Source organism: Hesperophylax consimilis, chromosome 10 (assembly GCF_061612785.1).
Source record: "Hesperophylax consimilis isolate HC1 chromosome 10, BYU_Hcon_1.0, whole genome shotgun sequence".
NCBI lineage: Eukaryota > Metazoa > Arthropoda > Insecta > Trichoptera > Limnephilidae > Hesperophylax > Hesperophylax consimilis.
This window is the reverse complement of record NC_142845.1, coordinates 16,058,066-16,071,939: the sequence shown is the minus strand read 5'-3', so window position 1 is coordinate 16,071,939 and position 13,874 is coordinate 16,058,066. Positions and strand designations below refer to the sequence as shown.

The 13,874-nt window shown below is 33.7% G+C and overlaps 1 protein-coding gene across 1 annotated transcript; it reads left to right on the top strand.

Annotated features, from left to right (window-relative positions):
• The first annotated feature begins 2,933 nt into the window (after positions 1-2,933).
• Positions 2,934-12,428, top strand: LOC149420368 (glycolipid beta-1,4-mannosyltransferase egh-like). Its single transcript, XM_089636114.1, has 3 exons — positions 2,934-3,181; positions 3,419-4,220; positions 11,013-12,428. The coding sequence occupies exons 1-3, from the start codon at positions 3,141-3,143 to the stop codon at positions 11,583-11,585; spliced, it is 1,416 nt and encodes a 471-aa protein (XP_089492240.1). The 5' UTR covers positions 2,934-3,140; the 3' UTR covers positions 11,586-12,428.
• Positions 12,429-13,874: the final 1,446 nt, after the last annotated feature.

Genomic DNA, 13,874 nt, shown 5'->3' with positions numbered 1-13,874 from the left:
ATGAGTTTTATAAACTCATTGGGAATGATACATTATTACTCTGTTATCATTTTGTAATGTATTATCTTGTAATAAAAAATAAAAATAAAAAAAAGTAAAAAGAAAGAAAAGGTCGTATGATAAATCATCAAATAAATACAAAGTAGATCAGAGAGACAAAATTACAAAAGCAACACGATTTACGTAAATCCAATCAGAAGGACAAACATACGAAAGCAGATTAAAGTAAATAAAATAAAAGCTTCAATACGAGCGTTTATAAAAGGTCAAAAATAAAACGTCAGTAACAAAAGAACACAGCTCCATCACTAAAAAGTATTATTCACCTGATATTCTCTAGAGTAAAATTAATGTTACAAGTATTCCCAGGGAAGATGACTCCGAGGTCCAGAAAATGCTGACACAAACTATCACCATCAATGTCGATGTCGTATACCCTCTTTGGCAACTGGAAGATTAAAAGATAGAATTGCGTGGAACATTTAAAAAAAGTAACGACAATTAACTTATCAAAAATAATAATACTTATGGTGGACGTACATTGATTTTCAGTGGTCTCTTTGAAAACTGTACAGCATCGGCGATGATATGAGCAAATCTGACCATGCCATTAGTGCAAACAATCGCCAATCTCTCAAAATGCAGCCCACAAGCTGAGCACCCTTGAGCAGCGGTGTCGTGGGGGTTTATCTCCGGACTTTGTTGGCACCTCGGGCCATATTTGCACTGAGGGCACAAGGCACACCCGCGGCACGCATGCCTTTGATATAAAAGCCCACAGCTGGAGCAAGGGCAGTGAGGTTTGAAGTTCAGTTCCAATTTAATGGAGCATCCTTTTTTAAGGGTGAAGTGAATCGGGGAGATGGTAAAAGGGGGCGCTGCCAAAATGTTGGTTAGGTCGATTTCCTGAAAATTCAAGTAATAATCAATCTGGTTCTGGCAAGCGTTATACTCTCGGCGAGAAATTTTGATGAAGCCCAAGCGTGAAAGTGTGTCATACATGCTCACCTAGATCGACCATTCCTCGTTTCACTTCGTCGACACTCCGTTCCGTGACGGCTTTTGGTTCCGAGTCGGAAGACACGAAGCTGATGATTACCGTAATAGGCGACTGAAGTTACTGAGTAATCAATGAAAATCCAAGCAACTCCTGCCCAATATAAGAATGAAGAAGATGCGCTTGGAGAATGTTTCGCCGAGACATTAATATTAGATCGTAGAAGAAACATCAAATAACAATAGTAGCAGAAAAGAGACAAGAAGGAAATTTGAACCTGAAACAAGCTCCGCAGCCAGGTCTCCTCCAGCATGATGAAGAAGCTAGCCTTCCCACCTTGATTATGCAAAACTAGTTCCCGCTGTACCTCCCCACCCACCAACGCCACTCCCAACTCTAATACGTCCACCCGGTTGGATGTCCTGGTCAACTTGGAGGGCACCCTCTCCAAGGCACCTCCGAGTATGTAACCTGGAGAAGGATTTTGACCAATAAATTGAAAACTTAATTGCTAATTTCGTCGTTTGACGTGGTGGATTTCGGCTTATAACAGTCAATTTCTGGAAGTCAATGTCTCTAAGAATAATACAAGTAGGTACATAGTTTTAGCATTAAAACATTGGATAGTTTGAGACTTCGATGAAATGTCACTTAAATACACAAGTTGAATACATGCTCGTCATCGTCATCATTAAAATTCAAGTGGGTCTTACAAGAAAGAATAATAAATTAATAATTCTCACCATCAAGGATCGGAGCAAAGTTAAGAGCTACCAGCAGAATTTTTTTTGGTTCACCTTCTTGAATATTTAGAATCAGGTCAGCCTTATCTCCATGTTCATTTGTGGGACTGAAAACCACCATCAAATACAAGGATGTTCCTGGCGCAGCCGCCCAAACTCCGGACTGTAATAGTCGGTCAGATTTGGTTGATGATTTAACAATGCAGCATTCATTATACTGTTTTGATTTGGAATCCAGCTGCTTTATGTACTCTCGATGCTGAGATCCTGTGATAATTGATACAGTAAATACTTTTGACTTAGGAGATGCAACGGAAAATCTGCCGATTGTGTTTGAAATATTTTTGGCCTTGATATATTTCTGGAAAAAAAATTGCTTCCAATTTACATTGAACAGTTATTTTTTTATAATGATGAAACGTCACTCAACTCACTTCATAAGATTGACCGGTTGAATAATTACTGAACACTACTGTGTCGGGATCAAATTTGAATTTCTCAGGACGTAATGTATCCGTGCTTTCATTCTCTATTATTTTCTTTTTTATTTTGCTGGGCGACAGTTTTCTAATAAAAAAACACAACAACATTATAAAAAACGTTTTTATAATCCAGTGAGTGTTTCTATTTTTATCTGACTTACGTTTTGCACGATTTAACGCTAGTCACGGAAGGAAGGGGCAAATATTTGCATGGATCTGATTTAAAGTAAATTTTCTGATACTTATTGTTAATGCAATCGTCTTTTAATTCGTCTTTTCCGTTCATATTTACGTTGAATTCAGATAAAATTCATAATTGTCATTAACATTCAACGAAAGCACTGTTCATAAATCAATGGCACTGTTTATGTCAACATCAAGAAAAAACATTCAAATCTTGCAATGAAAGAATGTTTTTTATGACTTTAGATGATGTAAGTAAGTTCTTAATTCAGCAAAATACCGACATTGTAGTTTGTGATACTTTATAATCAATTAATACGCAATAAATTGTTTTGTTTACTCACGTAACTTTTTTTAATGCAAAACAAGTGATTTGAAAACAATAACATTTTTCATGAAAAAATAGCCAATAAAAAGTGTTGTATGAATGAACCTTTATGATCCACAATGCAGCAATGTGGCAGCGAGAGTGGTTTATTTAAGATGGCAGCAATGATGCAGCAATGGCAACACTGGGTGCTATAGGTTGCTCTTTCCTTTTTTATTGTTTTTAAATTATTTTAGCGTGTTTGACGTTTTTGTGTGCCCGTGACTTATGCTACCCTCCCGAATTGAAAGTTTATCAAAAATGGTATAGTTTCCACTACCGATCGGCCTCAATAACCACTGGGTAAAGAAGTTCTGTGTGAATTTGGCGAGCCCTTGAACTCGCCTGTCATATTTCGGCAATCTATTATGTTTCTTCGCGCCCTTTTCAAAAACTTTCGCCCAATAAAGTAAGTTCTTTTTTAATTCTCCGTGATATTTATATAAAAAATGACTCATAAACCTAATTACAAGATGCACTAATTTATATTACATAATATAAAGCTAAATGTAAGCTAGAATACGTGATTTTATACGTCATTTGGTTCAGTTTGTGTATCATGATACGGAGAGTGATAAATTATTATTGTAAATTATATACTTAGACTGATATGAAATAGAAAAATAAACATTTTTCCTTGTTTCAGCATGGCGAATATTTTTAGAACATACTATAAGCACTGTTTACATTGTACGTTTCTGCTAACTGTTATACTGACCTGTCAATATATATTAATAGCCAAAGAATCACCTGCCATCGATCCATGGGTAGAATATGGATACACGGGTACTCTTTTCTTATACCTGTCTCGCCTGACGACCCTCCTGTCCTTACCTCAGATATTCTTCAACTTCTGTGGCCTGGTGTTCTACAATGCATTCAAAGGGCCCGTGAAGTTGCAAGGATCTCCACTGACAGCACCGTTCATCTGCATGCGGGTAGTCACCCGCGGAGACTATCCTGAATTAGTCAAAATGAATGTGATGCGAAATTTTGACGTATGCCGGAATGCTCAATTGAAAAATTTCATGATACAAGTAGTTACGGATAAAAAGCTAGGCATCGATGAGCAGGTTCAGATTAAAGAAGTTGTGGTACCTACCTCCTACCGTCCCAAAAGTGGAGCCATGTTCAAGGCACGGGCATTACAATACTGCTTGGACGGTTCAGTAGGAAACTACTTATCAGATTCAGACTGGATTGTGCACCTGGATGAGGAGACATTATTGACTCCCAACTCTGTACGAGGCATTTTGAATTTCGTGATGGAGGGAAGACACCACTTTGGCCAAGGACTGATTACCTACACAAATGGACCTGTAGTTAACTGGCTGACAACTTCAGCAGATAATTTCAGAGTTGCTGAGGATATGGGGAAGGTTAGATTCCAGTTTAAATGTTTCCACAAACCCCTTTTCTGCTGGAAAGGATCCTATGTGGTTGCCCAGGTAATTATTAATCTTCATATAGTTAACTCTTTAAACTGTTAATTAACTCTTACTTTTGCATTTCTTAGATTCCAATGGCCATTATTATTCAACCTTACGATAAGATTATTATTATTCAACCCGATTATTTACATAATTCACTATTTTATCAATGTTATTGGTAATTTCTCGTGGGGTTAGCCAATTATTCAATTATCTGTGCTCCCCGATAACCTCAATTTAACAGTCAGGTAATTTATTTGTGACAATGCAAATTTTAAAATTAATTCATTTTATAATAGCTTAAAATAAACTTAAAAATAAAAATAAATAAACTTTATTCACAGCACGGTCGGCATATGATTGCCACAGTCGGTAGACCAAAGCCGCCGTTTGTAGCGCGGCTTCGAAGGTGTCGGATAAACTTCGGTTTACTGTAAATATTCACAACATAAATAAATATCTGGCTTATTAATGAATTTAGGTGAATTAATGAAGCTCTTAGAATTCAAATAAATTGTATATGCAATCAATTGATTCCGTACCAGTTTGGAGAAACGAAAGTTGTTCAAATATCGCTAGTTATACCTAAAGAACATGCGAACTGCCAATGTATATTAAAGTTAGTATTTCAATTCCAAGTTGTCAATTTATTAATATTTTTAATTTTACACAGCCGTTTGATGTTTAGGCATGTCAGAGGCTTCGCCAGTATTGCAATTGTATAATGACTTCTTATTTATTTTTGTCAATATCGGTTCGGCCATCGACTGCACAACCGTGCTAGGGATATTGATATTAAATTGTCGAAAGTTGAGCCTATCGATGCAATATTGTTAATTTATCAATTTAATCGTATTAGACCTCCTAAAACACATCTAAAACTGCCAATTCCAAATTTTACAGGAGAGCGAACAAACCAAATTGCTTTCTGCTTTTAAATTTTTTAAGTATATTTTTTGCTCATGCATTGATCAAAATCATGTGTTTTTGGTTTAAAAATTTCATCGCTTAGTAAAAATATTGAAGATACATTAATTAAATACTGCGGAGTAGAACACATCTTCGCCTTTGCTATAATCAAGCATTTTTTAATATCTAGAAAAAAAATAAGTTTCAGGTCTATCGAAAATGTTTTGATATGCAAAATCTCAAATGAAAACACTAATAAAATATTTGTGCCTAAACACCTAATAAAATAAAATATGCATTTCGACAATGTTTTTTTAAATAAATTAAAAGCCTGTGTTAATTGGGAATTTTAACCTTATCGCCATCTGCGTTAGGAGTGTGTGATTTCACTTGATTCCAAATACGTCTAGATAGATCACCTTGATATGAGAAATTAAACCCAAAATGCTTTTGTGGAAGAATTTTGTAAAGAATAGACAAAAAAATAGTGTCAACAGGTCGAGGGGCGAGAGGGAGTGATGCGATGTACTTCCCGAATACAGCTACGGGTGTACCAGGTTTCAGTTGGCGCTCAATATCTATATAATTATCAATTTTACTAATAACATATATATTATACTTAAAAATTAAATTTAAATACTCTGAAGAATTTATTATTTAGACACATAATTATTAATTTAAATTAATAAAATTATCACAAAAAATTTCACAACCTCGTCATCACTTGGTGACTTGATTCACAGTCTTTTGTTATTGTTTTCATGCCATTCGGCCTCACTGATTACTTGGCATTACTCAGTCTGTTATCAAATTACAATTTATATTAATACCTGTTACAATCGTTCCCGTGAGTCAATTTGATAATAAGATGATTCAGCATAAAGGCGTTAACAGTACACTGCAATACCAACAGTTCTTAAGCTACAAGCTACATAGCTTATCTGCCGTTTGCAGAGATCATGCAACATTTCTCGGGTTAGTACCACACTGGGTTTTGACGATCGCCTAGCTAAATAATTTTAACCCAGGTGGAATACAGTAATTTAGTTAACTTACTAACCTTCCCGCTGTTTCTTCGGAGCGATAAACAGAGAGAATGAACCACCACAAAACTGTCTGGGCGCACGCTTCTTTCAACATGCATTGTCTAATATTATACTCTTGTGTTGTATGACTCTTTAATTAGTTCATCGTAAAAAATAATATAAAAGACATTTATTTTTCCCACTTTGCAAGTTCATACATTGCCACAGTAAAGTTCATTTTGCGTATTCGTTGACTGACGGCCTATTGAAACTGCATGGGTAATGTTACTAATATTTTGGGTTGTAATAAAATTCTACACACTCTTTGTACATGCAAAATGTTGATGATTCATTGAGATAAACGTTACTCATCAGCCAGTGAGATTTCTTGAACATTAACCATACTATTAGAATAAACACATTCAACTCATGTTCTTTTATCATTGTGTAATTCAAATTGCATATTTTATTTTTCTACATACATCTATTCTCGGTCCAAAATTAGAACAACCCGTGGACGTGCATGTCTCCGCCCCTTCTCCCCACTTCTACAAGGACGAGCGTTAACACATTCATACCCACTATTTTAATAAATTAATTATTTTATTTAATTTTTCTACCGACAAATAAAACAAAAAATTAGAACATTTTATGTATTCAAATAATGATTATGATAGTATTACAATATGTATTGTACTTTATTAGGCATCAGATTTATCAAATCAGGTAAGAAATCAATCCAAATTTGAAAATATCATCATTTTGAATTAAAAAAAAAAAAAAAAAATTTCCTCAGATGATTCATTTGAAATGTCAAAAGATAACAAATTATTATTATTTTCCTCGAGTTCATCAACAATGTGATCGATATTCCAAATTTTTGTAATAATATGTCGAACAAAGTTACTCCAATGCTCTAGCGTAACTTTTTCGATACCTTCTTTCATGAGTCTTACGACACTTATTTTGAAGGAGGTATTGTTTACTTTGACATGCTGTTTAACCATTGACCACACCGTAAATAAAACCGATCAACACCAACATTCACAAATTGTATACATATATTACCTATCTATATCCTCATAAAAAATGCATTGTTGCAAATCGAATAGTCATACAAATAACACGTAAATAATGTGTACCTGTCCTTTTTTGTTTTTCGTAATTGGTGATAGTGAATTTGGACATATCGGCTGAACATCCATTTTATCGCAGGGTCTGAATGGGTTAATTTCTCTAAGTAGAAATTTTAGAAATTTAGTACGCCAGCAGGACGTTCTTAACTTGGATCGAGAATAAATATTTAAATTTCGATATTTTTTTCTTGATTGAATTAATGAAATGCAATCTTTGAAGTGGAAATTAACCCGCTTCACAAAGTCTGATCAGCTGAAACTCGGCAGATAGAATCTTTGTCGATGACACTACATCCGATCAACTGTTGGTGGCACTCATACATACACACGCATCTGAAACTGGATGACATTATATTTAAAAATTTACAAAGTTATACAGGGTGTATCGGCACTAACCCAAAAAAACTTTAACCAGCTATTCCTTAGCACATTTGGAGTAAAAAATGTTATGGGCACTTTGCTGTCCGGTAGCATTTTTTTTTCAATTAAAAACAAAAAAATTAAAAATTTCCTCACTACATCACTGTCATTGGCATTGCTTTTCGTGTTCAACAGCTGTTATAAGCAAGTATGTTGAAAAGCGTCTTCGCTCTTTCGCACACACTAAATAATAATAGTTAAAAATGAGACGAATGGGTCCGTGCCATTTCGTTGTGATTAAAAGTGCGCCAATATAGGTACACACGTGCATTATTCAACGGAATTCGATTAAAATATTACCAGATGGGTTTTCAACCTTTGACAAAGGATAAAACAGTGGTGACATGTGGTGAAAATATGAATAGTAAATTTTTTATTAAAAAAAAACGTTACCGGACAGCAAAGTGCACATAAGATTTTTTACTCCAAATATGCTAAGGAATAGCTGGTTAAAGTTTGTCAGGTACGTGCCGATACACCCTGTATACAAAATAAATATCAGTACTATCCAATTAGAATTTGGCTTAGGTGTTTGCGGTTTTGACTCCGGTCCCTGGAGAGGAAGGTTCAACCCTAAGTTTTTTCAATTTCTTTTCTCAGTCTCAGATTATTTTTTTTTCATGTTTTAACCATCTTAAAATTTCACAGCAGTTTAAGAGCCAGGCCCTGAGGAGGAAGTTTCAATCTTCAGTGAAACCAATATACATATTTTTTCTTTGAAATTGGTTTCTAGCCAGCCCAAAAGATGGCGCAACTAGGTTGGAAATAGAAAATAAAACATTGTTTGTTTATGGATTGATTTTTCAAATTGCCATTTTTTTTTTTTTTTATTGCCAATTTTTTTGATACATACAGGTACATATATAATTATACAAAATATAAGGCAGTAACAAAAAAATTCCACAAAGGCGAAGCCTGTGCGTGGGCATTATAAGGTGAAAATCAAAACAGTGGTGATTACATTATCTATGGTTTAAATGAAAAAAGGGATATGAATAAAGAAAAAAAAAATATATATATACAGGGTGTATCGGCACGTACCCGACAAACTTTAACCAGCTATTCCTTGGCACATTTGGAGTAAAAAATGTTATGGGCACTTTGCTGTCTGGTAACATTTTTTTTTAATAAAAAATTAGTATTCATATTTTCACCACATGTCACCAATGTTTTATCCTTTGAAGTTTGAAAACCCGTCTGGCAATATTTTGTTCGAGTTTCGTTGAATAAAGTACGTACGTACCTACGTTGGCGCGCTTTTACAATCACAACGAAATGGCACGGCACCATTCGTCTCATTTTTAACTATTATTATTTAATGTGAACGAAAGAGCGAGGACACTTTTTAACACACTTGCTAATAACAGCTGTTGAACACGAGAAACAATGCAAATGACAGTGACTGAGTGTGGATTTTTTATTTATTTTTTGTTTTTAATGGAACAAAAATGTTACCGGACAACAAAGCGCCCATAACATTTTTTACTCCAAATGTGCTAAGGAATAGCTGGTTAGAGTTTGTCGGGTACTTGCCGATACACCCTGTATAGTACATATAGTTATTTTTGCGTATTTAATAAAAAAAAAAACAGTTTAAAAGAAGTTAAACTTTTTTTTTTTTAAATTTAGATGGTAAAATATAATATGTATTTGTATAATTTATAGAAAAAATTCTCTCACTTCCAGGTACTTTTTTTACCCAGCTTTTGGCATTTATTTTATACGAGTTTAGGTTTTGGCACATCTTGATGGAACTCGGCAAGGAATTAAACAATTTGGGCCAATATAGTTAATGTGTCTTTGGGCTAGCCTAGTTTTGCAGTGAGGCACTGTGTACATGCATATGTTGTGTCTCTGGCTAGAACGATTTGGATTTTTACAGAAATAAGGACGAGTATATATAAATTTAAGACATTGGACACAGTAGATCCGCCTTAGTTCCATAATGTCAGTTTCCTTAAACAATTTATCGGTGGGATATGTCTTGGTCTTCTGGTGCATTATCTTAATGATAGACTTCTGAATAATTGTTTCTTTACATACGGTATCATTGTTTACATTTTAAGTATTAACCTCACTAGCCTGTGTTGAGGTTAAAAATGTAGTTAAAAGTAATAAGTATATTCAAAGAACAATATTGTTGCATGAATATGGGTACCTACTAAGCTGAAAGAACCTATTTCAATAATGTAGTACATGAAAGGTGACCATATGAAATAACATATTTTGATATTAATTTAAATGAACAAAGATGAAAAGTGGAAGAAAAAAATGCAATATATTTTGCAGAACAAGGATGAGATAAAAAATATACAATATATATTAATGTAACTAACATGAACAACTTTCTACATGCATTTTTAAACATTTTATAAAAATTTTACAGCCGACATTTTGTGATGACAGGAATGACTGCAATGATATAATTATTTTTCATAACTTTTAACTAATTAATCACCTTTTATGTTAATTTTTTTTTTCTATTCTTATTAATTTTCGTTATATGGTTATCCTGACGAAGAAACCATTGGTTTCGAAACACGTCGATTATTTTGATTAAATGGTGTTGTATACAAAGTTATTTATTTTTCTTTTCATTATGAAGCCACAAAGCAAATTTAAATTATTTAAGAGACACATACATATTATGTAATTATTAAGATTAACTATGAAGTTTAAACCTAATTGTAATATTTAATTATTGAAAAAATATTAACAACTCTCAATGAAAATTTTATTAAACTACAAAATATAGAAAATATAATAAAACACAAGAGATTTAACCGCATAATATATATCGCCATACAATCCCAAATGGTAATATGTATATGGCGAGCGATATTTTGATATAGGCCAAGCCCACATATATTATGAGGTTATATCTGTTATGTGTGACTGGTGCAATGATATCATGCCGCGAAAATGAAAATCGGTAGATTTGAGGGAGGCTAGGGAATTTCGGAAGAAAGAGTATTCGGTGTATTTCGGAGTATATGCAAATTACATATTGCATTAAATTTTGTTCATAAATATTATGTAGTGTTATAATATATTTTGAAAACAGGAGACTAACGATATTTGAATTTTTTGTATGTTTTCAGATAGTGAAACATGTAATAATGCGTAGGTACCTGTAATTCGACAAAAACAAAAGACTGTTCGGAATGAAGCGACTGGAGGCGAGCACAAATGCTAGCGAACTACTAATAAATCACTCTCTTTCTACGCTTGGCAAGGGATATGCATCTTCGCACTTTCTTTTGCTTGTGGTCTAGCTTAATTTTAAAACATATAATAGCAAATTAATTTCTTCTTTCCAGGTTGGTGCTGAGAAGAAAGTTTCTTTTGACAATGGTCCAGAAGGTTCCGTAGCGGAAGATAGCTTTTTCGCCATCAAGGCTTACCAGGAAGGCTTCTCCTTCGACTTCATCGAGGGTGAGATGTGGGAGAAGTCGCCCTTCACCATCATGGACTTCATCCAACAGCGCAAACGCTGGATCCAGGGCATTCTGCTTGTAGTCCATTCCAAGAAACTGTCATTCCGCTATAAAATATTTGTATCTCTCTCCTGCTATGCCTGGGCCGTTATGCCTTTAACTACAATCGGTGCTATTCTACGGATATTCTATCCTACCCCGTGGTCATATCATCTCGAGGCATTATTCGTGGCCATCCTCTCTGTGTACTTATATCTCTACATTTTTGGAGTTTTGAAAACCTTCACAACAAACCATTTTAGCGTGTTTAAGACTGTAGTGTTTTTGTTCATGACGATATTGGCAATTCCTATCAATGCCGTTATGGAGAACATTGCTGTGATTTGGGGCCTTCTCGGTAACAAGTTAACGTTTTACATTGTTAAAAAGGATGCCAATACATGCATCACTGTTTGACGGAAATAATTTACAATGTAACCAACTATTTTCATTGAAGTCATCGCTCAGTACTAGGGAACGGATTAATATACCTTAACCGTTTGGGTGCCAATCGTCGATTTTTGTCGATTCGTGTTTTAACGAAGATTGCCGATCGTCGATTTCCGTCGATTGCGTCAGTCGTGTTCTGATTTGCGCGTACGTCTGTACGTAAAATTCTCATTTTTTCGAAACACCTGGACTTTGGGATCCTCCTCCGCGTGATTCTAAACCAATATTCTTTAATAAAACACCGAAAAAATCATCGAAATCCTTGGAAATTCAAAGAATTTATGGGGTTTTAAAAAAATATATAGTTTCATAAAAAAATAATGTTTTTTTGGTGGCATTTTACAAGCAACTGTATCAATTTTTTTGGCACTCAAACGGTTAAAAACCTTCAAATTATACTCTTATGAGTGGAAAATGTGCACGAAAAATAAAAGCTAATGTTAAATTTAAAGTTTCTAATTATATTTCAACTGAGCCTTTTTTACTGTCAAAAGATGCACAAGTAATGATAATGTTTATCACGCCACTTATTTGCTTTTAACTATTTTACTTAGATTAAATGGCTGTGAGCCACAATCAGTGTTGTGGTGTTTTCTGGAAAGAATTTTAGCTTGTTGTCGACGAGTATTAATTTTTATGCTGAAAACATGCGCGTATGTTAGCCAAACAACTATCGGATAATTTTCTGCTTGATAAGCTTAAGTAGGTTGCTATTTCTTCAAAGTATTTAAAAATTGGGTTTGTTGCAATTACTTTTTTCCACTTTTCTGCCACTATATATTCTTTTATGAATGAATTATATTATGTTGTTTCCATACTCATTACCACATACCTACATGTTATACTTTAGTAAGTTAGTATGTTTAGTTGTTCCTAAATTATTATTTCCATTGCAATCCAACATACAAGATGAGAGGTAATTACGACTCTTGAATTTATTTTAATAATTATAATAAATCTGATTAATTTTAATGAACCTCACAAAATTGAGTCATCGTGCTGAATCTCATAGTATAATAATAGGTGCATTAAAATTTTAGACGGAAAGCCTAATTAATGAATTAACTTTATCAAAATATGTATATTGTTTTTATATCAATGTGTGTAAGCTTACCTAAGTGTAGTTTTATATAATTTTTTTTGATTCTCCAAGTACTAATATATCAACTAGAACTATGCTAACTCAGATTTGCGTCATGTTCAGATGAATCTTTTTGATCACTTTTACCTGCCAAATCAATTAATTAATTATAATAACGCTTATAAAGTAATCAGCTCGTATGTAATGTAATATCTACACAGCGCTCTTGAGATGATTTTTCATATTAACACGTTGAACGCCATGTAGGTCACCGGTGACCTCACAACGAAAATCGTCATTTTTCTCACCGGTGACCGCAGTTAATTTTCTTGATTTTCATGGAAAGTTTTGGTCAAAAAAAAAAAGGTATACGGTTTGATGGTCGCCGATGCCATCTGAGTATTTTTTTTTTCAAATTTAAAATGGTAATGTTTCGTCATTTCCACAATGACGTTCAACGTGTTAACGACGCTGTGCAAATTGTACAATTATTATATATTATCCCCCTTACTTATAAATGTGTTTTAAATTTTACACAACTGATAAACACCCATTTTCCATTCATTAAAGGTTGCTTATCAGTTGTATAAAATTTAAAAAAGATTTATTTGTATGGCCCAAGAAATCTTGCCCAATGTCCGATTATTGGAGTTGTGTTAGAAAAATGTAATTTTTGCTCAGATTTGTGTGTATTTGAATTCTGAATACACATTATTACACTAAAATTACATAGGTTTGTTTAAAATTCTCTCAATCGAAGCTTGCTTCCTATGTTTATAGCTTTTTAAAGTTACAACATTTGTTATTTTTTAATGTAATGTAAGTAATTTCGTAGTACATGTTCATTGCATTGTGTTTGACCCAGATTGAAGTAATAAAACTCTGCATATTAAACTAGCCAATTTTGGATTACCTAGCATATAGCATTTTCAATTTAATTTGGGGCAATGTTAATGTTCCAAAATTTTATAACAAAAATTGGTTGTTATCTTGAGTTTGTGTAGTTCACACTATTAATAAATAAACAAAATCTCCATTTGGGTGGGTGCTAATACTTAATGCTACAAAACATGGATCTTGTGATTTGATATTAATTTTTACACTACATTTATTAATCATGATTTTTTTGATCATTTAAAAAAGACTACATTTAGCGCATTGGCAGACAGGTGCTG

What these genes read in the sequence shown, in the direction of transcription:
- LOC149420368 (XM_089636114.1), top strand. Translation starts at nt 3,141, where the DNA reads ATGTTTCTTCGCGCCCTTTTCAAAAACTTTCGCCCAATAAA. An exon ending in AAAAACTTTCGCCCAATAAA is followed by an intron (nt 3,182 to 3,418) that starts GTAAGTTCTTTT and finishes TCCTTGTTTCAG; the next exon opens with CATGGCGAATATTTTTAGAA. An exon ending in GATCCTATGTGGTTGCCCAG is followed by an intron (nt 4,221 to 11,012) that starts GTAATTATTAAT and finishes TCTTCTTTCCAG; the next exon opens with GTTGGTGCTGAGAAGAAAGT.